Here is a 21956-nt window from a genome sequence, read left to right as displayed (position 1 = left end):
CATAGATAAAATGGGCCGAGTGGCCTCCTTCACTGTTGTTGATAGTACAAGTAGTATTATTTCATTCGAAGGAAGCCACCTCTACTAGTGCAGCACATTTTTAGCATGAGTAAGATACAGGGTGTAAAGCTATAAAGTGTGACAATCTTAGAGAAGCACAAAGTAGATGACCACCATGAGGTACAACTTCTTCTTTCTCTCTTTCTCTCTTTCTCTCTTCCCCCCCTCCCTCTACCATCCACCCTCTCTCTCTCTCTATCTCTATCCCTTTTTTTTTATACACCTTAAGACGTCAAAAAAACAGCATGGGAGCTAGTTTGACCTAACTAGGATTTCCTTTCGTTCTTCTCACTCGAATTTGGGCCCTGGTAGTCAGATTCTTTTCTTAAACTGGCGGTGCTGAGATATATATTTGCACAAAGACATGCCGGGAAACCCAGCACAGGCACAACCTCAAGGTCCCACCCCCCAAAAAAAAACTTTCACCTCTTGGCATCTGTTGCTGGGAATTAGTAGTCACAAAGGTAATTATTTTTAATTGCTCTTTTATTTATTTGGAGTTTGGTACCCAGGCATGAGTTACCCCAGCTGTTGGAAGATCAACTAAACCATTTCAACTTTTAGTAGCCCAGTCTGTTTTCAAGTCTCGTATCAGCTCACCTAGTTGATCACCCCCACCCCAAATCCTAAAAACCTTAGTTAATTTAACAATGATCTACAAGATTCTATACCAGCTCAATAATTCTGGTGTATTCCATAATAGTACAGTGGTTAAGTCACTGGACTAGTAACATAAAAGGTCTGAGCTTGAATCTCAAAAGGCAGCTGTAGAATTATGTGGAATTTAAAAGTTAAGGACTAGTTGTAGTGGTGATGACATCCTTGCCCAGTTGAGACACAACAACGTGACAGAGTTTGAAATGACCACCGTTCAGAGATGGGAAATAAGTCCTGGTCTTGGCAACAATGTCCATATCCCATATAACTTAGAACCAGAAACACTCTGAATCCAGGACAGAGATTTACTATTGGGTAGCACAGTGATAAGATCATAAGACATAAGAGCAGAATCAGGCCATTCAGCCCACTGATTCTGCCTCACCATGGCTGGTTTATTTTCCCACACAACCCCATTCTCCTGCCTCCTCCTCATAACCATTGATGCCCCTACTAAGTTGTCGAGCCCCTACCTGGGCTTCAGTGACCTGGGTTCAGTTCTGGCCTCCTGCACTGACCCTGTGCGATTTGCATGCTGTCCCTGAGACTGCATGGGCTCCCTTCTGGTACTCCAGTTTCCTTTCACGATCCAAAGACCCGCGGATTCCACAGTTCAAAGTAAATTTATTATCAAAGTACATACGCAGTATGTCATCATAACAGAAATGAGATTCATATTCTTGCCGCCATGCACAGTAGATACAAGAATTACAATAGAATTAATGAAAGTCCACACCAAACAGGACGGACAAACAAGCAATGCGCAAGAGACAACAAACTGTGAAAATACAAAAAAAGAAAAATAAATAATAAATAAGCAATAAATATCAAGAACATGTGATGAATAAGGGGAATAAAGGAGACTTCTCTGGTTGGCTGTTGGTGACTAGTGGTCACCAGCAGCCAACAGGAGTCTGGAGCCCTCTAAACCAGGCAGCATCCTGGTGTACCTCTTCTGCACCCTCTCCAAAGCCTCAACATCCTTCCTATAGTGGGTGGTCAGAATTGTATACAATACTCCAGATGTGGCCTAACCTGTTATTTTTCTTTCATCTGCAAACTATTGGTTATGAGGAAAAGGCAGGAGAATGGGGTCACGAGGGACCCCACAGGAGTCTGTGTTTGGACCGATTCTTCCTATGTTATATGCCACTGATTTGGAGGATGGAATTGATGGCTTTCTTGCAAAGTTTGCAGACGATATGAAGATAGATGGAGGAGCATGTAGTTTTGAGGAAGTAGAGAGGCTACAGAAGAACTTAGACGAATTAGGAGAATGGGCAAAGAAATGGCAGATGGAATACAGCATTGGGAAGTGTGGGGTCATGCACTTTGGTGGAAGAAATAAAAAGGTAGACTATTTTCTACATTGAGAGAAAATTCAAAAATCTGAGGTGCAAAGGGACTTGGGAGTACTTATGCAGGATTCCCTAAAGGTTAATTTTCAGCTTGACTCCGTGAGGAAGGCAAATGAGATGTTTGCAGTCATTTCAAGAGGACTAGAATATAAAAGCAAGGTTGTAATGTTAAGACTTTATAAAGCACTGGTGAGGCCTCACTTGGAGTATTGTGAGTTATTTTGGGCCCCTTCTCTTAGACAGGATGTGCTGAAACTGGAGAGGGTTCAAAGGAGGTTCACAAAAACTATTCCAGGATTGAATGGCTTGTCACATGAAGAGCATTTGATGACTCTGGGCCTGGATTCACTGAAATTCAGAAGAATGAAGGATGACTTCAATGAAACCTATCAAATGGTGAAAGGCCTTGATAGAGTGGATGTGGAGAAGGTGTTTCCTATGGTGGGTGTGCCTGAGACCAGAGGACAGAGTCTCAAAATAGAGGGACGTCCTTTTAGAATGCAGGCAGCTATGGAGGCCAAGTCTTTATGTATATTTAAGGCAGAGGTTGACAGATTCTTGACTGTTCAGGGCATGAAGGGATACGGGAGGGGGGGGCGGGGGAAGGCAAGAGATTGGGGTTGAAAGGAAAAATGGATCAGCCATGATGACATGACGGAGCAGACTCAATGGATCAAATGGCCTAATTCTGCTCCTATATCTTATGGTCTTATGAAGAGTCCATGAAAGTGTGTCCATAGATTGTGGGAACAGTTCAGTGATGGGATGAGTGAATTTGAGTGAAATTATCCCCTCTGGTTCTAGAGCCTTATGTTTGAGGGGTAATGTCTGTTCCTGAACCTGGTGGCGTGAGTCCTGAGTCTCCTGTATCTTCTTCCTGATGGCGGCAGCAAGAAGGGACCTGGGTGGTCCTGTGTATGGTATGTGAAGGGTAAAATCATGGGGAGGTTGGAGGAATCAGCATACGCCTGCTATAAGTGTGTGCTTGATGGTTGGTGTGATCTCGTTCAACGCGTTTCCATGCTCTATCTCTCTATAAACTCCAGATATTCTGTAGATACTAGAAATCTAGAGAACTACATACAAAATGCTGGAGAGACTCAGCAGGTCAGGCAGCATCTGTGGAAATAAATAAACAGTCAACATTTTGGGCTGACACAGTTCTTCAGGACAGTGCTGATGAAGGGCCTCAGTCTGAACATCGACTGTTTATTCCCCTCCATTGATGCTGCCTGACCTGCTGAGTTCCTCCAGCATTTTGTATGTGTTGCTCTCGATTTCCAGTATTCTGTGTTTCCCACAACCACAGAGTTTTCTATCCTATAGCTCCACTATATTTTTCTCCTGCGTCCATTTCACCCCTCTAATTACATTCCCTCCAGACACATCCACTGGGACTGATACTCCTCCTCTGCCCTCTCTCACCCAGAACCACCAGTATAATTCTTCTTGCTCTCCTCCTTATCATCGGCATCCTGTGTTCTCTCTGTCCTCCCCTCCTTTGCAACTTAAAACATTACTGATTTCTAGGGCAACAGAGAGGAACTCTGTGGGTTGAACAGCATCTCTATTAAGACCTCTGCGTTAAAATTGATGCTGTGCGGCTGATGAGTTCCTCCAGCAGATCATTGTTGCTCCAGGAGCCAGCATCTGCAGTCTCCTGTCCCCATACTTGATTTCTAAATTTTTTGAATCTTGATGAAACATTGACTCTAAGCTCTCTTCAGATGCTGCCTGACCTGCTGAGCACTCACAGCATTCTCTGCTCGTATTTTTGACTTCCATCATCTGGAATTTTGGTGTTTCCCTTTAAAAATAACTCAGGCTTCTCAAAATAATAAATCCCCTGTGATACATTCAAGACATTAGAACGTGGACAGTACAACACAGGAACTGGCCATTTGACCCACAGTGTTGTGCTGAACTAGCTAAAAAGCAAATCAAAAACACCCAAACACTAATCCTTTCTACCTACACAATGTCTGTATCCCTCCATCTTCCTTACATCAATGCGCCTATCCAAACAGCTCTTAAAAGCCTCTAATGTATGTGCCTCTATTACCATAGCATGTAGCATTCCAGTCATCCCTGACTTCCTGAGTAAAAATCTTACCCCTCACGTTCCCTTTGACCCTACCCCCTCTCACCTTCAATGCATACCCTCTGGTATTAGACATTTCTACCCTGGGAAACAGATACTCCCTGTCTACTCTATCTATGCCTCTCACAATCTTATAAACTTCTGTCAGATCTCCTAACAGCCTCCGACACTCCAGAGAAAATAACTGAAGGTTATCCAGCCTCTCATGATAGCACACGCCCTCTCAACCAGGCAGCATCCTGGTGAACCTCTTCTGCACCCTCTCCAAAGCCTCAACATCCTTCCTATAGTGGGTGATCAGAACTGTACACAATGCTCTTGATGTGGCCTAACCAGTTATTCTTCTTTCATCTGCAAACTAATTAAAGGTTAGCTTTATTTGTCATATAAGACCATAAGACATAAGAGGCAGCTCAGCTCATCGAGTCTGCTCTGCTGAGCTTCCAACACCAATATAGCAGAGTGACTAAGTGAGGGACCATGTGAACAATACCGGCATGTGCCAGGTAGGCCCGATAGCATAGAGGTTAGCAGAACGCTCCACAATGACCTGAGTTCAATTGCCGCCACTGCTTGTAAGGAGATGGTACATTCTCCCCGTGAGTGCAAGTGTTTCCTCAGGGTGCTCTGGTCTCCCCCCACAGCCCAAAGACTCACCAGTAGGCAGGTTAATTGGTCATTGTAAATTGTCCTGTGATCAGGCTAGGATTGAATCCGGGTATTGCTGGGCAGCGCAGCGCGGTAGGCCAAAGGGCCTATTCCATACTGTATCTCAACCGACCAACCAATAAATAAATGAATAACAAAATGCTGGATGGACCCAATAGGGTATAAACAGTTGGCATTTTGGGCTGAGACAATATTTGCAGAATCTTTTGTGTTTATGACTCACCTGTTACTGCCTCGTGGTCCAATTGGATTGGCACAGCCGATAGAGCTGCTGCTTCATGGCTCCAGCAATTCAGGTTCGATCTTGGCCTCCAGTGCATCCTGCGTGGAGTTTACACAGTCTTCCTTTGGGTAGTCCAGCTTCCTCCCACGTTGCAAATACGCGCGGTTTGCTGGGTCAGCTGGCCGCTGTAGATTTTACTGAGCGTGCAGGTGGGTAGTGGGATCTGGGGGGCATTTGATCAGAGTCGGGGGGGGCAGTGATAAAGTGGGAGCAGTGGACTTTGTGGGGTGAAGTGCCTGTTACCACCTGTACTGTTCTTCTCCGAAGATTGTCGCCGTTGTTGTGTTGAGAGGCTTATGAGTTCCTCAGATCCTGAGAACAACGCCATCTGGAGTTTAGCTCCAGATAAGATCAAGGGGGGATCAAGGTAAGATCAATGTTCCAGACAAATATTGATCCAATCAAGACCCCAGCGGTGGAACTGGTGGAAGATAATGAAACATCACAAAGGCTGTGCAGGCGGAGGAAGGTTGCAGCAGTGAAGACCCAGTCATCTTGCACTCCACACCACCGGACCCTGACCTCGAACTGCCAAGGACCGTGTGATGGCTCCCCGTGCATCAGACTCCCCACGTTAAACAAAGTCACACACTGGTGTTCTCCATTGAGGGAATCCACCCTAACACCCCGACTAAGTCCTGTGGTGATCAGTAAGTGGAGAAGGAGGCAGGATTGTAAAGAATGGAAGCCCCTCAGCGTATGTGGATCCTGGATCAGCCACTGCAGCCACCGGAGGGCCCACCAATAGTCAACCTCTTCAGAGAACGTCAGACTCGATTTGAGTGATTGCATGACTACGATTACTCTCTGACTACACGAGTGTTATAATGATAAATGCTGATTTGCTGATGAAATGCACCAACCACTGGAACTCAGACTCCTAACCCATTCTGAGAAAAAGGGCAGACAATTTCCCCTCAGCTGTAATTGCCCTGAGCTTACCGGAGTCTGTATGGCAATCGCATTCCTCCTGTGCTGAAATGGATATGCATTACCGACAATGGGCAGGTGACATTTGAAGCTAGCCAGCTTCATTGCAGATAAATATTAATCAAAATGAACATTCCTGTAAAGGTTAAGCCTAAACCCACCCAGCCTATTACTGCAGATAAGCTGAAAGGTCACATACGTTTTATAAGTCAGCGAGATGTGCTCCATCAGTAGCTCCCAATGGATTAAGTTATTTTACATCATTTTAACAGGCATGCAAATACTTCAGAGAAGGTGCTTATCCTTAAGTGAGTGGCAAAGAAACTTAGAATCTGGCAGTCAAAATTGCTCCCTAGTATATTCAAGAGTCCTAAGGAATCGAAGTGGCGATTACTCATCAACAAGCAGCTTCTCAGCTAATCTTAATACTAAAGATTAGTTTGATCAGTCACATGTACATTGATACATACAGTGAAATGCGGTGTTTGTGTTGAGGACTCCACTCACTGAAGTGCTCCTGTGCTGTCCTGACACATGCCACATATTTCACAAACAGCAATAGTCTCCCAGAGCAGTAAGATGGACTCATGACCTCATAATCTAGCTGGGCATGGCCCTCGCACCTTACTGTCTACCTGCACTGCACTGCACTTCCTCTGTCACTGAAACACTGTATTTTGCATTCTGTTATCAGTTTACCCTCGACTGCCTTGGTGCACCGCTGTAAGGTGCATTTGGAGGAGAAGATGGTGACGCGACGGCAGCACGCGCGGCCACTTCGGTGGTGATGTCTGTTATCTGTCAAGTAGGGGACCGTGCACAATTCTGATTTGATGGAGACAGACGTGAGAGTATGGGGGACCATCTAGAAACTTCTGAAATGCCCGCTTCACTTCCACTGCTACTGTGTGGTAACCGGAATCTCCGGAGCAGAAGGCCCCGAATCCTCGGCTCTGCTTGTTTCAGCGGCCGGGGCTAGGTCGAAGGAACTCGGGAGGCTGTATCAGAGGGGCTGGTCAGAGGCTCGAAGTTTTCAGACAGATGGACTCAGTGTCGGCTGTGGGCGGCTGCTTCCAAAGCATCGGCAAGTTGACGGTGCCTGGAGGTTTATCGCAGGGAGTTTCTCCCTTTTGCCGCCTGCTATCGGGGACTCGGGAGTTAATCGACTCGGGGACTTTGAGACTTTTTTTTACCATGCCCATGGTTTGTTCTTCATCAAATTATGGTATTGCTTTGCACTGCTGTAACTATATGTTATAATTATGTGGTTCTGTCAGTGTTAGTCTTGGTCTGTCCTGTTTTCGATGATATCACTCCAGAGAAACATTGTATAATTTCTTAAAGCATGTATGCATTTCTAAATGACAATAAAAGAGGACTGAGTGTTCTCATAATCTAAAGTATGAAGATGTACCAGAGCTATATAAGACAAGGTTCTCACTGAACCTTGGTATGTGTGACAATAATAAACCAATTTATCAATTTACCAATTAGGCAATCATAAACTCAAGAGATTCTACAGATGCTTGAAATCCAGAGTAACACAAACATAATGTTATAGAAACTCAGTAGGTCAGGCAGCATCAATGGAGAGAGGTAAATAGTCGATGTTAAAAAAATAGAATTGAGGTTTTTTGACTTAACAGAGATGGATAAGATCATAAAAGGCATACATTAAGTGGATAGCCAGAAACTCTTTCACAGGGCAGAAATAGGTCATACCATGGGGCATAGATTTAAGGTGATTGGATGAAAGTATAGGGGGGATGTCAGAGGTAAGTTTTTTTACACAGAGAATGGAGGGTGCATGAAATCCCTGCCAAGGATGGTGGTAGAGACAGATACATCAAGGGCATTTAAGAAGCTCTTAGATAGGCACATGGATGATAGAAAAATGGAGAGCTACGTAGGAGATTAAAAGTTTGCAACAAACATTGTGGGTTGAAGGATCTGTACTGTGCTGTAGTGTTCTACTTTCTATGTTTAAAACATCAGAAATAGCAGTTCAGGCTCATCTGTGGGAAGAGAAACAGAGTAAAGTTTTCAGGTCCGAGACCATACCCCACTTCTTAATTTCTATGTATAAGGAAGAATGTTTATATATTGGAAACAGTTCAGTGACCACCAGACTGATATCCGGAATGGACGGGTTGCTTTATGAGGAACGATTGGACTGGCTGAATTGGAGTTTAAAAGAGTCAGTGGGAACTTGGAAGATTCTGGGGAATCTTGACAGGGTGGATATGGAGAAGGTGTCGCAATCAGAATCAGATCTATCATTGCTGCCGTACAGTACTGTGCTATAGTCTTAGGCACATATATGGCTAGGATGCCTAAGGCTTTTCCACAGTAACTGTATTTGTCAACACAGAACAGAGAGTGAGTTTTTAAACCTGGCAGGAGCAAAGTATGTTAGGAATGGTGGAGATGGAGCGCCGTGGGAAGGGTGTAGAACAGGAGGCAGAGAAGGAGTGCTAGGGCGGGAGGTGTCTCACCCAGCCCTCAGACACCAGGCAAGGTCATTTGATTCCAATTAGTTTATTGATCAGTACAGAATGTTTCTCTGGTGTTTCCCTCTTCCTCCCCTCTCCCTGCCCCTTTTCCCAACCATGATTCCCCTCTCCCTTTTCCCTTCCCACTCTCAGTCCTCAACAGAGACCCACATCAGAATCAGGTTTATCATCACTAACATGTCATGAATTATTTTTTTGCAGCACCAGTAGCAGCTGCAGTATAGTGCAGTACATAAAATTACTACAGTACTGTGCAAAAATCTAAGGTACACTAGCTATTTACAGTGCCTGTAAAAAGTATTCACCTCCTAGTTTTCATGTTTTATTGTTTTACAACACTGAATCACAGTGGATTTAATTTGACTTTTTTTGACACTGATCAACAGAAGTCAGCTGGAAGAAGGTTCTATCATCTGATGAAACCAAAATTGAGCTTTTTGGTCATCAGACTAAACGCCATCTTTGGTGTAAACCAAACACTGCACATCATCAAAAACACACCATCCCTACCATGAGCATGGTGGTAGCTGCATCATGCTGTGGGAATGCTTCACTGCAGCAGGCCCTGGAGATTTGCGAGGGTAATCCTGGAGGACAACCTGATGCAGCCAGCAAGAGAATTGCGACTTGGGAGAAAATTTGTTTTCCAGCAAGATGAAGACCCCGAACATAAAGCCAAAATTATGCAGGAATGGATTAAAAGCAACAAAGTTAATGTCCTAGAGTGGCAAAGTCAGAGTCCAGACCTCAATCCAACTGAGAATTAATGGCTAGACTTGAAAAAGGCTGTTCACTCACGATCCTCATGCAAGCTGACAGAGCTTGAGCAGTTTTGTAAAGAAGAATGGGGATAAATTGCAGTGTCCAGATGTGCAAAGCTGATAGAGACCTATCCACACAGACTCAAGGCTGTAATTGCTGCCAAAGGTGCATCTACTAAATACTGACTTGAAGGGGGTGAATACTTATGCAATTAATTATTTTGTGTTTTATATTTGTAATTAATTTAGTTTTCACTTTGACACAAGAGTCTTTTTCTGACGAACAGTGTCAAAAAAGCCAAATTAAATCCACTGTGATTCAATGTTGTAAAACAACAAAACATGAAAACTTCCAAGTCGGGGGGGGGTGGATGAATATTTTTAAAGATATTGTATATGTGCTTAAGACTTTTGCATAGCACTATATGTTGTGAAACGTGTTATTTTACAGCAGCAGTACAGTGCAACACATAAAACTTACTATAAATTACAATACGAATTTAAGAACAAAATAGTGAAGTATTGTTCATGGATTTATGGACTGTTCAGAAACCTTTTTCCTCCTATGGGAAAATTTAGAACTGGATCATGATTTAAAAATAATGGGTCATCTATTTAAGACTGAGATGAGGTGAATTTTATTCTCTAAGGGTCTGAGTCTTTGAAACTCTCTTCCTCTCAAGGCAGTGAGGGGGGAGTTTGAATATTTTAAATACAAAGATTCTTGATCAGGGAGTGTAAGGTTCCTGTGGGTAGACTGAGAATCAGCCATGGTCTTGCTAAATGGCAGAGGAGACCGATGGGAATTCTCCTGCTAATTCGCACAATCCACGAGGCAGCGGTATTTATCCAAGGAAATGCAGTGCAACATTATTATAAGCACTGACATACTTTGATTGGCAAGGTATTATGTAAAAAATCTAGCACAAGAACAAATGTGCCCAAAGGAGAGAAACAAAAGAATTGCAACACAGAAGGAAATAGCTTGATCCATTGTATCTGTGCTGTGGCTTTGACGGCCCATTCAATTTCTCCCATACTCCAGCTTTTTACACACAGCACTACAAACTGTTCTTACAGTTAACTGTCTATACAGCTTCCTTCTAGAAAGGCAGGGCTCTAAATTATTACTAAATCACTCAGCGGCCCGTTTATTAGGTACAGGAAGGAACCTAATAAAGTGGACACAGGGGTGGAACCCGGTGTGATCTTCTGCTGCTGTAGCCCATCCGCTTCAAGGTTTGGAGTGTTCTGTGTTCAGAGATGCTCCTCCACACATCACCATTGTAACGTGTGGTTATTTGAGTTTCTGCTGCCTTCCTGTCAGCTTGAACCAGTCTGGCCATTCTCCTCTGACCTCTCTTATTAACAAGGTGCTTTTGCCTACAGAACTGACACTCACTGGATTTCTTTTTTGTTTATTGCATTATCCTCTGTAAACCTAGAGACTGTTGTGCATGAAAATCCCAGGAGATCAGCAGTCTCTGAGATACTCAAACCACTGCCAAAGTCACTTAAATCACATTTGTTCCCCATTCTGACATTTGGCCTGAACAACAACTGAACTTCTTGACCATGACTGCATGCTTTTATGCAGTGAGTTGCTGCTGCAGGATTGGCTGATTGCCTTTCAAAGTCCAACTCTGCGTCCCCATCATGAGAGATGGAAATGGGTAAGGCCAGCCAACAGGCCTCTGGTGAAGCTGTATAGGCCAAGCCCCCTGTACAGTGGATATAATAAATTACAGAAACATCGATGAACTCCAACCATACCAACAACTTTGGATGGTGGAGACGGAAGGTCAACTGGGAGATAAGGGCCCAAAAAGAAGAGGAAGAAGATTGGCTGATTAGATGTTTGCATTAATGAGCAGTAGTATAGGTGTACCTAATAAAGTGGCTACTGTGTGTAGGTTTTGATTATCCCAGTATTTTAGAGCAGAATCCTAACATTCAGCTGGAAACCAATAGTTCAATAGTTCCATTTAACATTAGAGAAATGTATTCAATACACATCCTGAAATTCTTGTTCTTCACAGACATACACAAAAACAGAAGAGTGCCCCAAATAATGAGAAACCACAATCTGAACTAAAATCAAAATGACAATGCACATCTATTCAAGGGACAGTCAGAAACATATCTTGACCATTCCCATTGTTAGACTGCCTTATCTGAGAAGGGAAGTGTAACTATTGAAGCTAAGCACCAACTACGTGTGTTTTGTCTTTCACAGAACACAACAGCTTAGCTCAGGAACAGGCCTTTCAGCCCACGATGACCGCACTGAACACAATTCCAAGTTAAACTAATTCACTCTGTCTGTACATGATGCACATACTGTACCTCTGTATTCATGCGTCTAACAGCCTCATAAAAGGCACTGAGGTATCACCCTCCATCATCACCCCTGGCTGGCCATATCATCAGTATCTGTGTAAAAAAAATTGCACCACACATCTCCTTTAAACTTTTCCCCTCAGTTTAAATGCACGCATTCTGGCTGCATCACAGCCCGGTATGGAAACGGAAAATCCTACAAAAAGTAATGGATACGGCCCAGTCCATCATAGGTGAAAGCCCTCCACACCACTGAGTACATCTACAGGAAGCGTTATCACAGGAAAACAGTATCTATCATGAGGGACCACCGCCCCCCCCACCTCCCAGGCCATGCTCCTTTCTCGCTGCTGCCATCAGGAAGGAGGTACAGGAGCCTCAGGACTCACACCACCATGTTCAGGAACAGTTACTACCCCTCAACCATCAGATTCCTGAACCAAAGGGAATAACTTCACTCACCCCATCATTGAAATGTTCCCACAACCTATGGACACTTTCAAGGACTCTTCATCTCATTTTCTTGATATTGATTGCTCACTTATTATTATTATTATTTGTTTATTTTTATTTGCACAGTTTGTTCTCTTTTGCATAGGTTGAACATCCAATTTGACCTGTTCCTGTGCTGTACTGTTCTATGTTCTAACAGGCAAACATATGTAAGTTTCAATAACAGTTCAAACTGTCTCCCAAAGAAGTTATATGTTCACTAGTACCATTCAAGTGTTTAGAATCATAGAGCAAGGAAACAGGCCCTTTGGCCCTACACATTCATGCCAACTGTGATGCCCAGCAAGCCATCCCCACCTGCCCACATTTGGCCCCTAAGCCTCAACACCCCTCCTATCCACGTACTTATCTGGATGAATTATACATGTTGTTAATGTGCCTTCCTCAGTCACTACTTCTGGCAGTGCATTCCAAATGTGCACCACACTTTGCATGAAAAAGCTTTCCCCAATGTCCCTATTAAATTTCTTATTTAGAATTAGAAAGCTCTATGGCACAGAACAGGCCGTAGTGGGTTTCTATCTAGTCTCACCTACCTACACTCTGACCATTGCCATCCATACCTCACCCATCCATGTACCTATCCAAACTTCCTTTAAATGTTGCAATTGAACACAAATCTACCACTTCTATTGGTAGCTGATCCGATCTTAAACCTACGCTCTCTTATTGTTAATTCGCCCTGCCTGCGAAAAGACTATGTGCTTTCAACTGTCTATGCCCCTTGTGTTCTTATACACCTCTATCAGGTCATCCTTCAGTCCTGCATTCCAGGGAATAGAGTCCTTGTCGATGCAACCTAAGCTTCTTACTCAGTCCCCACCCCCGAAGTCCAGAAGACATCCTGGTAAATCTTTCCTGCACTCTTTCTAACAGACTTTAAAAGGTCAGGGTGTCGGGGCCGGAGGTGAGAGACAGGCCAGTTCAGCTTGCTGCTCCACGACGTTTTATGGTTGATGGCCTTTTTTAAAATGGGTTCTTTTCAGTTTCTTTGTTTTGTGGCTGCCTGTAAGGAGATGAATCTCAAGGTTGTACAATGTATACATGCTTTGATAATAAATGTACTTTGAACTTTAATAATATCTTTCCTCTAATGGTGACAAAAGCTGCATGCTGCCTCACCAATGTCTAACATAACTTCCCAACTCCTATACTCAATAACATGACCAATGAAGAGCAGTGTGCCAGACCCTTTCTTCACCATCCTACCTACCTGTGATGTCAATTTCAGTGAACTATCCTCTTGCCCTCCTTGGTCCCTCTGTTCGATAACACTCTCCAGGACCATGCCATTCCCTGCATTAAATATACTGGTAAGTTGATCTATATTGAAAATTGGATTATTATTGCCACATGTACCGAAATACAGTAGGAAAAACTGGTCTTGCATATTGTCCACACAGATCTATTCATTACACCAGTACATTGAGGTAGTACAAAGTAAAACAAGTCCTACCCGAATTTTATCTCCAAAAATGTTAATACCCTACATTTCCCAAATTGAAACCCATTTGTCAATCCTCAGCCTACACATCTAACTGATCACCATCCCTCTGTAATTACTTAGAACTTTCTACATTATCTACATCACCACCTACTTCAGTATCACCCACAAGCTTACGAACAATGCCTTGCACATTCATATCGAAATTGCTTATATAAATTCGAACATCATAGGGCCCACTGACCCCTGTGTAACACTGCTAGACACAAGCCTCCAGTCTGAGAAACAACACCCCATCACACTCCGCTCCCTACCACGGAGCCATTATGAACACAAGCCACTATTTCCTCCTGGACCCTGTGCGATCTAAACTGCCATAAGGGACCTTGTCAGAGGCCTTGCTAAAAGATCGTAGGCAACATCCAACTTTTCTGGTTACCTCCTCAAAGAACTCCAAGTGATTTCTCAAACATGATGTCCTATGCACAAAGCTATATTGACAAACTGAATCAGAACTTGTCTTTCCATATGTTAGTAAACCGTTTCTCAAGTTCCACGCCAGCAATTTATCCACCACCACTGTCAGACTCACTGGCCTGTTTTTGCCAATCTTTTTAATCAATAGTACCACACCCACCACTGTCCAGTCCTCTGTAACCTCACCAGAAACCAGAGATGAAGCAAAGGCCTCCAAAACTTTTTCTCTATTTTTCCACAAGGTCTGGGATTGCACAGCACTAGGTCAGGCCCTGGGGATTTATCCACCTCAATGCAATTTAAAGTGTTCAATATCTCTTCCCTGTTAATACCTATGTGGTACAAGGCAAAATCACTCATTTCGTCCCTTTCCTTAGCTTCCTTTTTTTTCCCTCACAGTAAAAAGACCACAAGATGTGGAAGCAGAATTAGGCCATTAGGCCCTTTGAGTTACCTCCACCATTCTATCACGGCTGATTTATTATTCCCCTCAACCCCATTCTCCAGCCTTCTCCTCGTAACCTTTCACACCCTTACTAATTAAGAACCTATCAAACTCTGTTTTAGATATACCCAATGCAGACATCCCACCCTGCAAAAACTTATTTCAGGGAGGTAGCACTATCAATTTGCGGGAGACTCCCAGAACTTCCAGGAAAGGTGGGATGTCTGCAATAGAGTAGCTCCTTAGCAGCTAGCCAGCTAGTTTAAATAACGTTAGCTATGCTAATGAACGAATGACACCTGTTAAACTCACCTCAACAAGTCTTTTACAGCCTTAACCCACCATGGGCAATAGAAAAGTCACTGCTGCAAACAGGGCAGCGAGCAACACTGTCATTATTTTTGACTCCTATTAGGCAGGGATACACTTTAGTGTAGTCTGGGGTGACGTACATTTTATATTTTCTTTTTTTGGAACACCGCCATGGTGCACGCTCTCTCTTTCTCTCTCTCTCATGGTCGCTCTCCGCTCATGCTTGCTCTCTCACTTGCTCTCACGCTCTCTCTCACTTTCAAAAAAATTGATTTCCGGGACATTGTATATAATTTGCGGGCATCAGGGAGCCACTATTAATATGTGGGAGACTCCCGGAACTTCCGGGAGAGGTGGGATGTTTGCCGATGTCTTGACCTCCACATCCATCCATTACAATGGATCTACAGATTCACTACCGTCTACCTACACGGACATCCCTCTATTCTGAGGCTCTGCCCTCTGGTCCTAGACTTATGTACTATAGGAAACATTCTCTCCACATTCACTCTGTCCAGGCCTTTCAATATTTCATAGGTTTCAATGAGATCCCTCCCTCATTCTTGTAAACTCCAGCACAAACAGGCCCAGCCTATTGTCCTTCTTGATAGTTACATCAGGTTCCTGCAGAATTCAAATAGACTGACACCACCCTTGATCACACGACCCTGCCAAAGAAGAGGAAAGAAGCAACATTGCCGAAGCAAAGTCACAATATCAGCATTATTAATCACCAAGTGACTTTATTGTAATTATACCATAACTTCATCAAACTAATGAGTGTGATGAATTAATATAACGACAATATCTCAGTGCATTTCAGTATGTGACAATTCATTGTAATATACCTTCAGTAAGTAGAGAAATGTAGCTGGCCATTCATTGTAGCGTTATCTTAACAACAGTTTCCTAAAACACAGGGAATTTAATTGCAGCAAAGCATTTGGAAAATGCACTGTGAGACCTTGCAGCAAAATTGCAACAGATCGGTATCTGCTTGGAGGGCATTTGTCAAGTGATGTTGACTGAACTAGGATTTGATTTTGATGAACATGGTCATTTGTAACTTGCATCCAGAACCAGAAATGTGTTCTGTATTGGTGTAGAAATGCCACCAGTTCATTAATGGAGATTTATCACACACACTCCCTTTGTCCAATCCATCACCCCCTCCACCTTCTCACAATTTAAGCAAATTCACCTTCTCTCTTTTCCAGATACAGCAAAGGGTCGTTGACTTGGGACAATCTTTCACTCAGATTTAATTCTTCCCAAGACCTCAAGACTAAAAACTCCACTCTTTGTTTCTGCCTTTCCTCCAATAATAAAACCTAAATTTAGTGTGACTTGAACACCAAGGCTCCAAAATATCACCAGCTATTCCAATCTCCTTCTGTTATACCAATGGTTGAATACTGGAATCCATGCTTCCTTACTATCAGCTTTTGAGTGTGTGCATATGTACAGGTTTATGTAGGGTGTATGGGTCTGGCTGAGTATGGTGTTTGTGGTGGATATGAGGGGTGTGTGTATGTGTATGGGGGTGGGTGTGTGCACACACGTGTGTATGAGGGGGAGTGTGTGGGTAAGGCTGAACAGGGTATGTGTGGTGGATATTGGGGATGCACGTGTGCGAGAGACTATGTGGGTGAGGGTGAGTGTGCCGGTGAGCATGAGGGTGAAGGTGGATGTGACTGTGTCTGGGGCCTAGGTCGTGTGTGTGTGTGTGTGTGTGTGTGTGTGTGCGCACGCGCGCTGGGGGTGCAGGTTTAATGCTGAAATGAAGAGATGAATGAAACATCACTAGAACAATTACAGAGAATTTGATAAAAAATACAGCACTAAAAGAGGCCATATGGCCTAATACACTCAATGAGTCATTCCTGGCATTGAGCTATGTGTTAATTAGTTACACCATTCTTAGCTATATGTAACAGCTGGATATTTTTACTGTTTATTACAACATTATAATGCCATTGCATTTACACTTGGCACAAAAAAGCTACAGGAATTTCATCAGGAAAATACTGGTAAAATACAAATTTATTGTGTGGTCTGAGTATCTTTGGGTTGGATTCTCTAATAACCACAAATAATGCCAATGATAATTACAATTTAAATCAAACAACTATAAATAAATTACCGGAGTGGCTATGAGGAGTACAGTTACGTGGGTGACACTTCGTAACTGCTGAACAGGTTAGTAGGAGACCAGGGGAATATGGACACACTGATGAGATGGGCTGGCACGGAGCTAAAGTGGGGTGTTGCACTCTGTGGATTCAACATGGATATATGCTGCAATCTAAACAAAATGATTCTGAAAAGGATGCAAAAGAAAAATGTATCCAGGATGTAGATTTGACCAGACTTTGAAAGTGGCAGTGCACAATTTCTCTAATTTAGAATCGATATCTTGGACTCTAAGTGGGTGGCAGCAAATATTATCCCATTCTTATAGCAGACCATTGAGCTCACAGGCCCATTCCAGGGGAATAACTGCAATAGTTCCATTTCCTCTTTACCCCCTCCGCCAACTTCCTCTCTCACGCATGCTCATCCACTGCTCTTCGAATCAGTTTGCAAAATCTACACGGAGGGATGGCTTACAGTGGTTCACTGACCTGCCGGGATCCGGGATGACTGCGGCATGCAGAGGGAAACTAAAGAAATGCCATGCATTCACAGAGAAAATGTGCGAAAACTCAGGTCTGGATCAACCCGAGTCCCCAGGGTTGTAAGGCATCAGTACTAACTGCTGCACCACAGTGTCACCCTTTTGAAATAATCAAGTTGTGTCAACCCTTTAGACATCATGGTCTAAATTTCAAACTAAAGCTCAGAATTTTATTCCCTAGAGCGTATAGGAGACTGAGGGAAGATTTGATACAGGTATACAGAATGTTGGGGGGTATAGATAAGGTAAAGCAACACACACAAAACCTAGTGGGAAGTGAAAGGCAGATGAGCAGTCGTGAAAGATCAGAGTGGGGAACAGAGGGAGAGGGGGGAGAGAGCTAGCTTACTGAAAGGAGAAATGGATATTCATGCCATCAGACTGCGGGGTACCCAGACAGAATACGAGGTGTGGCTCCTCCACCCAGAGGGTTGCCTCATCTCAGCACAAGGGAAGGCCATAGATCATCACGTCGGAACGGGAATGGGATTCACAATTAAAATGTTTGGCCACCAGGAAGTCCCGCTTATGGCGGATGGTGCAGAGGTGCTCGACGAAGCGGTCCCCCAATCCATGAGGGGTTTCACCAATGCAGAGGAGGGGGCACCAGGAGCACCGGACACAGTAGACAACCCCAGCAGATTCGCGGGTGAAGTGTTGCCTCACTCGGAAGGACTGTTTGGGACCCTGAATGTCGGTGAGGGAGGAGGTGAATGGTCAGGTGTAGCACGTGGGCAGCTTGCAGAGAGAAGTGCCTGGAGGGGGATTAGTGGGAAGGGACCGACCAATGGACAAGGGAATCACGGAGGGAGCAATTTCTGCAGAAGTCAGAGTGAGGTGGGGAGGTAAAGATACGTTTAGTGGCAGGATCCCTTTGGAGATGGCGGAAGTTGTGGAGACTGATACGGTTGTTGGCAAGGACAAAAGGAACTCTATCACTATTAAGGCAGCAGGAAGATGGGCTGAGCGTGGATGTACTGGAAACTGAGGCGATGCAGGCACGGACAGCATCTATAGTAGAGGGAGGGAAACCCCAGTCTTTAGTGGAGGACACCTCTGATGTTCTGGAACAGAAAGCTGCACCCTGGGAACAGATGCAGCAGAGGCAAAAAACCTGAGAAAAGGGAATAGCATTTTTATAGGAGATAGGGTGAGAAGAGGAATAGTTAAGTTAGCCATGGGAATCAGTAGGTTTATAAAAGATGTCAGTTGACAGTTTGTCTCCAGAGATGGAGACAGAGAGATCAAGAAAGAGGTGGGATGGGTGAGAAATGGTCCAAGTGAACTAAAAGGCAGGGTGGAAGTTAGAGGCAAAGTAGATAAAATTGACAAGCTCAGCATAGGTACCTGAAGTCTCACTGGCACAGTCGTTAATGTAGCAGTGAAAGAGTCGGAGAGTATAACCGGGAAAGGCTTCAATCATAGACTGTTCGATATAGCTGATGAAGTGCCCATAGCTTGGAGAAAGTGGGAGGAGCCGAAGGAAAAATTGTTTAGGGTGAGAACCAGTTCCGCCAGACAGAGGAACGTCGTGGTGGAGGGGAACTGGTTCTCTGTCAAGAAAAAAGGGGGAGTCTTTGAGGCCATCCTGATGGGGGATTGAAGTGTATAGGGACTGAACATCCATGAAGGTGAAACGGCCAGAACTAGTGGGGGAAGGGGAGACTGGGGGTCCAGGCTGGAGCTGGAGCTAGAGGTCGTGCAAAGCAGACAGAGGATGGGTGACACTAGAACTAGAGGTCATGGGTTAAGAGTGAAAGGTGAAATGCTCAAGGGGATCATGAGGGGGAACACGAGCTGCCAACAAAAACGGTGGGTGCTGGTTTGATTTCAACATTTGAGAGACATTTGGATAGGTACCTGGATATGAGGGGTATGGGGGTGGTGGCTATGATCCAGGTGCGGATCAGTTCAGCATGGACTAGATGGGCTGAAGGGCCTGTTGCTGTGCTGTAGAGCTCTATGATTCCATTCTAAAGCATCATGCAAGGGTTTGGTTACTACACTGCGGCTAGGATTCCACTATGGAGAGGTCACAGAGATGGAATATCAGGGTGGTTCCAGACTGAGGTACAGGCATTTGGTGAAACAAGGAAAAAGTTGGGATTGTTCTCCTAACTGCACAGAAGGTGAAGCTGGGATCTGACAGAGGAGCTCAGAGTAGGGAGAACTGTTTTCTCTTGCAAGTCCAAGGACACCGATTTACAACAATTGTCCTAGTCTTTAGAGAAGAAATTTCTTCACACTAAGATTTGGAGTACACTACCTGTATGTTGGAGCTGGATTCCACTGGAATGAATTTTAAGTGTAAATGAGGAAACATCTGTATAGAACTCATTAAAGGAGCTGGTATCGGCATGACAAATTGAAAGGCTTCATTTTTTTGAAGAGTCGAAGGGGTGCAACCAGATTAGTCCTTCACCATGCAGGCACTGCTCCGCACCAACTTTTCCAGCTCCTGATAGCGTGCCAGGATTGGACAATATATCTGGAATGGAAACAATCAAGAAAGAACCAATGCTAGGAAAATCTGCATGACCGCCATTTACAAGTTACATTGCTGTTTAAAAACTGCACAGTAGTGTAGCACTTTACAGCACCAGTGACCCCAGTTCAATACAAGCCACTGCCTGTAAGGAGTTTGTACGTTGGCCCTGTGGCTGTGTGGACTTCCTCCGGGTGCTCCAGTTTCCTCCCACAGTCCAAAGACGTACTGGTTAGTAAGGGTTCGCAAGGTGTTGGCACGCTGAAAGCATGACACCACTTATGGCCTGTCCCCAGCACATCCTCAGACTGTGCTGGTCGTTAACACAAAGAACAGTTTCACTGCCTGTTTCAATTGCTCAATGTACGTGTGACAAATAAAGCTAATCTTTAAACAAAAACTTTTCATATTTCACGAAGTTATGATCAGCATATTGTTTGGTGCCAGCCTCTGGCTCAGACAGCTCAAGATCTGACTTGATCGTTGACTCTGTTTCCATCACCCTTACAAGGCAGCCGTAAGTTCCAAACCTCAGCCACCTACTGCAAGAAAGTGGTTCCTGTTTCATTTGCCCACTGTTGTGTGAACCAGGCCCTCTTGTCATGCTCTAGTTATGTTGCAGCCGCCCAGGAGAGGAGATGCCAAGGCAACGTGGGAGAGGGAGAGGCCTCTGAGTGTGCGCTGGGATCCATACTGAGTTAGGGGCTGGCCCCTGCCATCAGTACTGCCCTGCAGTGTTTGCTCGGTGAATGGTAAACCGGACCAGGACAACGTAACATGTGCCATCAATCTACAGGCTGTGCCACTCAGCTAATTGGACGATACTCACCTTGGCCCAGGAGGAATGCTCTCTTGTTCGCCCATATTCATGTACCATTTGGTTGAATGATAATTAATCTTGAACTTGTACTGAATCTCTGCTTCTTGCTCCCAGTCTTGGGGTTGCTGAGTGGAGGTACTGACACGGGTGGACTGTGTTGGTCATTTATTTACAGCACGGAACAGGCCCTTTCGCCTAATTGCGGGGCAACTTACAATGACCAATTAATCTATCAACTGATACATCTTTGGACTGAGAGGAAACCAGAGCACCCAGAGGTCACAGGGAAACATAAGGAGCACAAGCAGTGACAGGAATTGAACCCCGGTAGGCAGTATTGTGAAGTGTTGTGTTAACCACCACGTCACCGTCACCTCTTTCGGCGAGCCTGTGGCCGCATTTCATGGAGGATGCCATGATGTAGCTGGTACCTGATTCAGTGAACAGTCACTTCTATTTCTGCTTATGGCTTAAAAGCAGTAAAGTATCTGTAGCATTGCCACGTTCTGGTGCAAAGGTTCCCAAACTGGAGTCCACGGACCCTTTGGTTAATGGTAGGGGTCCATGGAATAAAAAAAGATTGGGAACCCCTGCTCCAGAGGACTAATTAGAACAGGCCCTCAGCCCAACTGGTCCCACCCACCCACATTAAGCCTAGAGTTTTCTTAATGTCTCCTATCCATATACTTACCTTGCTGGCTTTTAAATGTTGCTAATACACCCACCTCAACCACTAATTAACCAACGTTTAGCAGGATGAATCCTCTTCCTAAGATGGACTGATTGGCACGGTAATTTGTCAGAAAGGCGATTACTTTTTAACAAAACCCTCATACTCCGCATAAATTGCATAGATGGTTCATTTCAAGCATATATTTCAAAGAAGTAAATTAATTTATGAAACATCAGATCAGGAAGCAGCCCATATTTGCACAAAATTAAGTTTCATTCATCAGCAAAAGTCACAAGGCAAATTAGTAAAAGAATGTGGCCAGGAATTATTAGTGTCTGACTTTCTGTGACATTAGTCTACTCCATGTACAGCATGTAGGAAGAGGGATGATTAGAGTGTGAGACTGTCACAGTCTGATGAGTGATTCATCCCCTTGCT

At 44.2% G+C, this 21956-nt stretch overlaps 1 protein-coding gene across 5 annotated transcripts in view; it reads right to left on the bottom strand.

Moving 5' to 3' along the window:
• xylb (xylulokinase homolog (H. influenzae)) overlaps positions 1 to 21956 on the bottom strand; it is a 337542-nt gene that overhangs the window by 25332 nt on the left and 290254 nt on the right. For 3 of the 5 annotated variants that reach the window (XR_010017455.1, XR_010017457.1, XR_010017456.1), the window contains exon 19: positions 19807 to 20028. Coding sequence is in view for 2 of the 5 variants with exons in the window: in XM_063044483.1 (XP_062900553.1) it covers positions 19951 to 20028 (78 nt within the window). In the remaining 3 variants the exon portion in view is untranslated. Of the gene's footprint in view, positions 1 to 15526; positions 20029 to 21956 lie in introns of those variants that run through there. The other 2 variants (XM_063044483.1, XM_063044484.1) reach the window with 1 other exon arrangement.

Source organism: Mobula hypostoma, chromosome 3 (genome assembly GCF_963921235.1).
Source record: "Mobula hypostoma chromosome 3, sMobHyp1.1, whole genome shotgun sequence".
Lineage (NCBI taxonomy): Eukaryota > Metazoa > Chordata > Chondrichthyes > Myliobatiformes > Myliobatidae > Mobula > Mobula hypostoma.
Note: the sequence above shows the minus strand (reverse complement) of the source record. Positions and strands in the feature narration are given on the sequence as shown.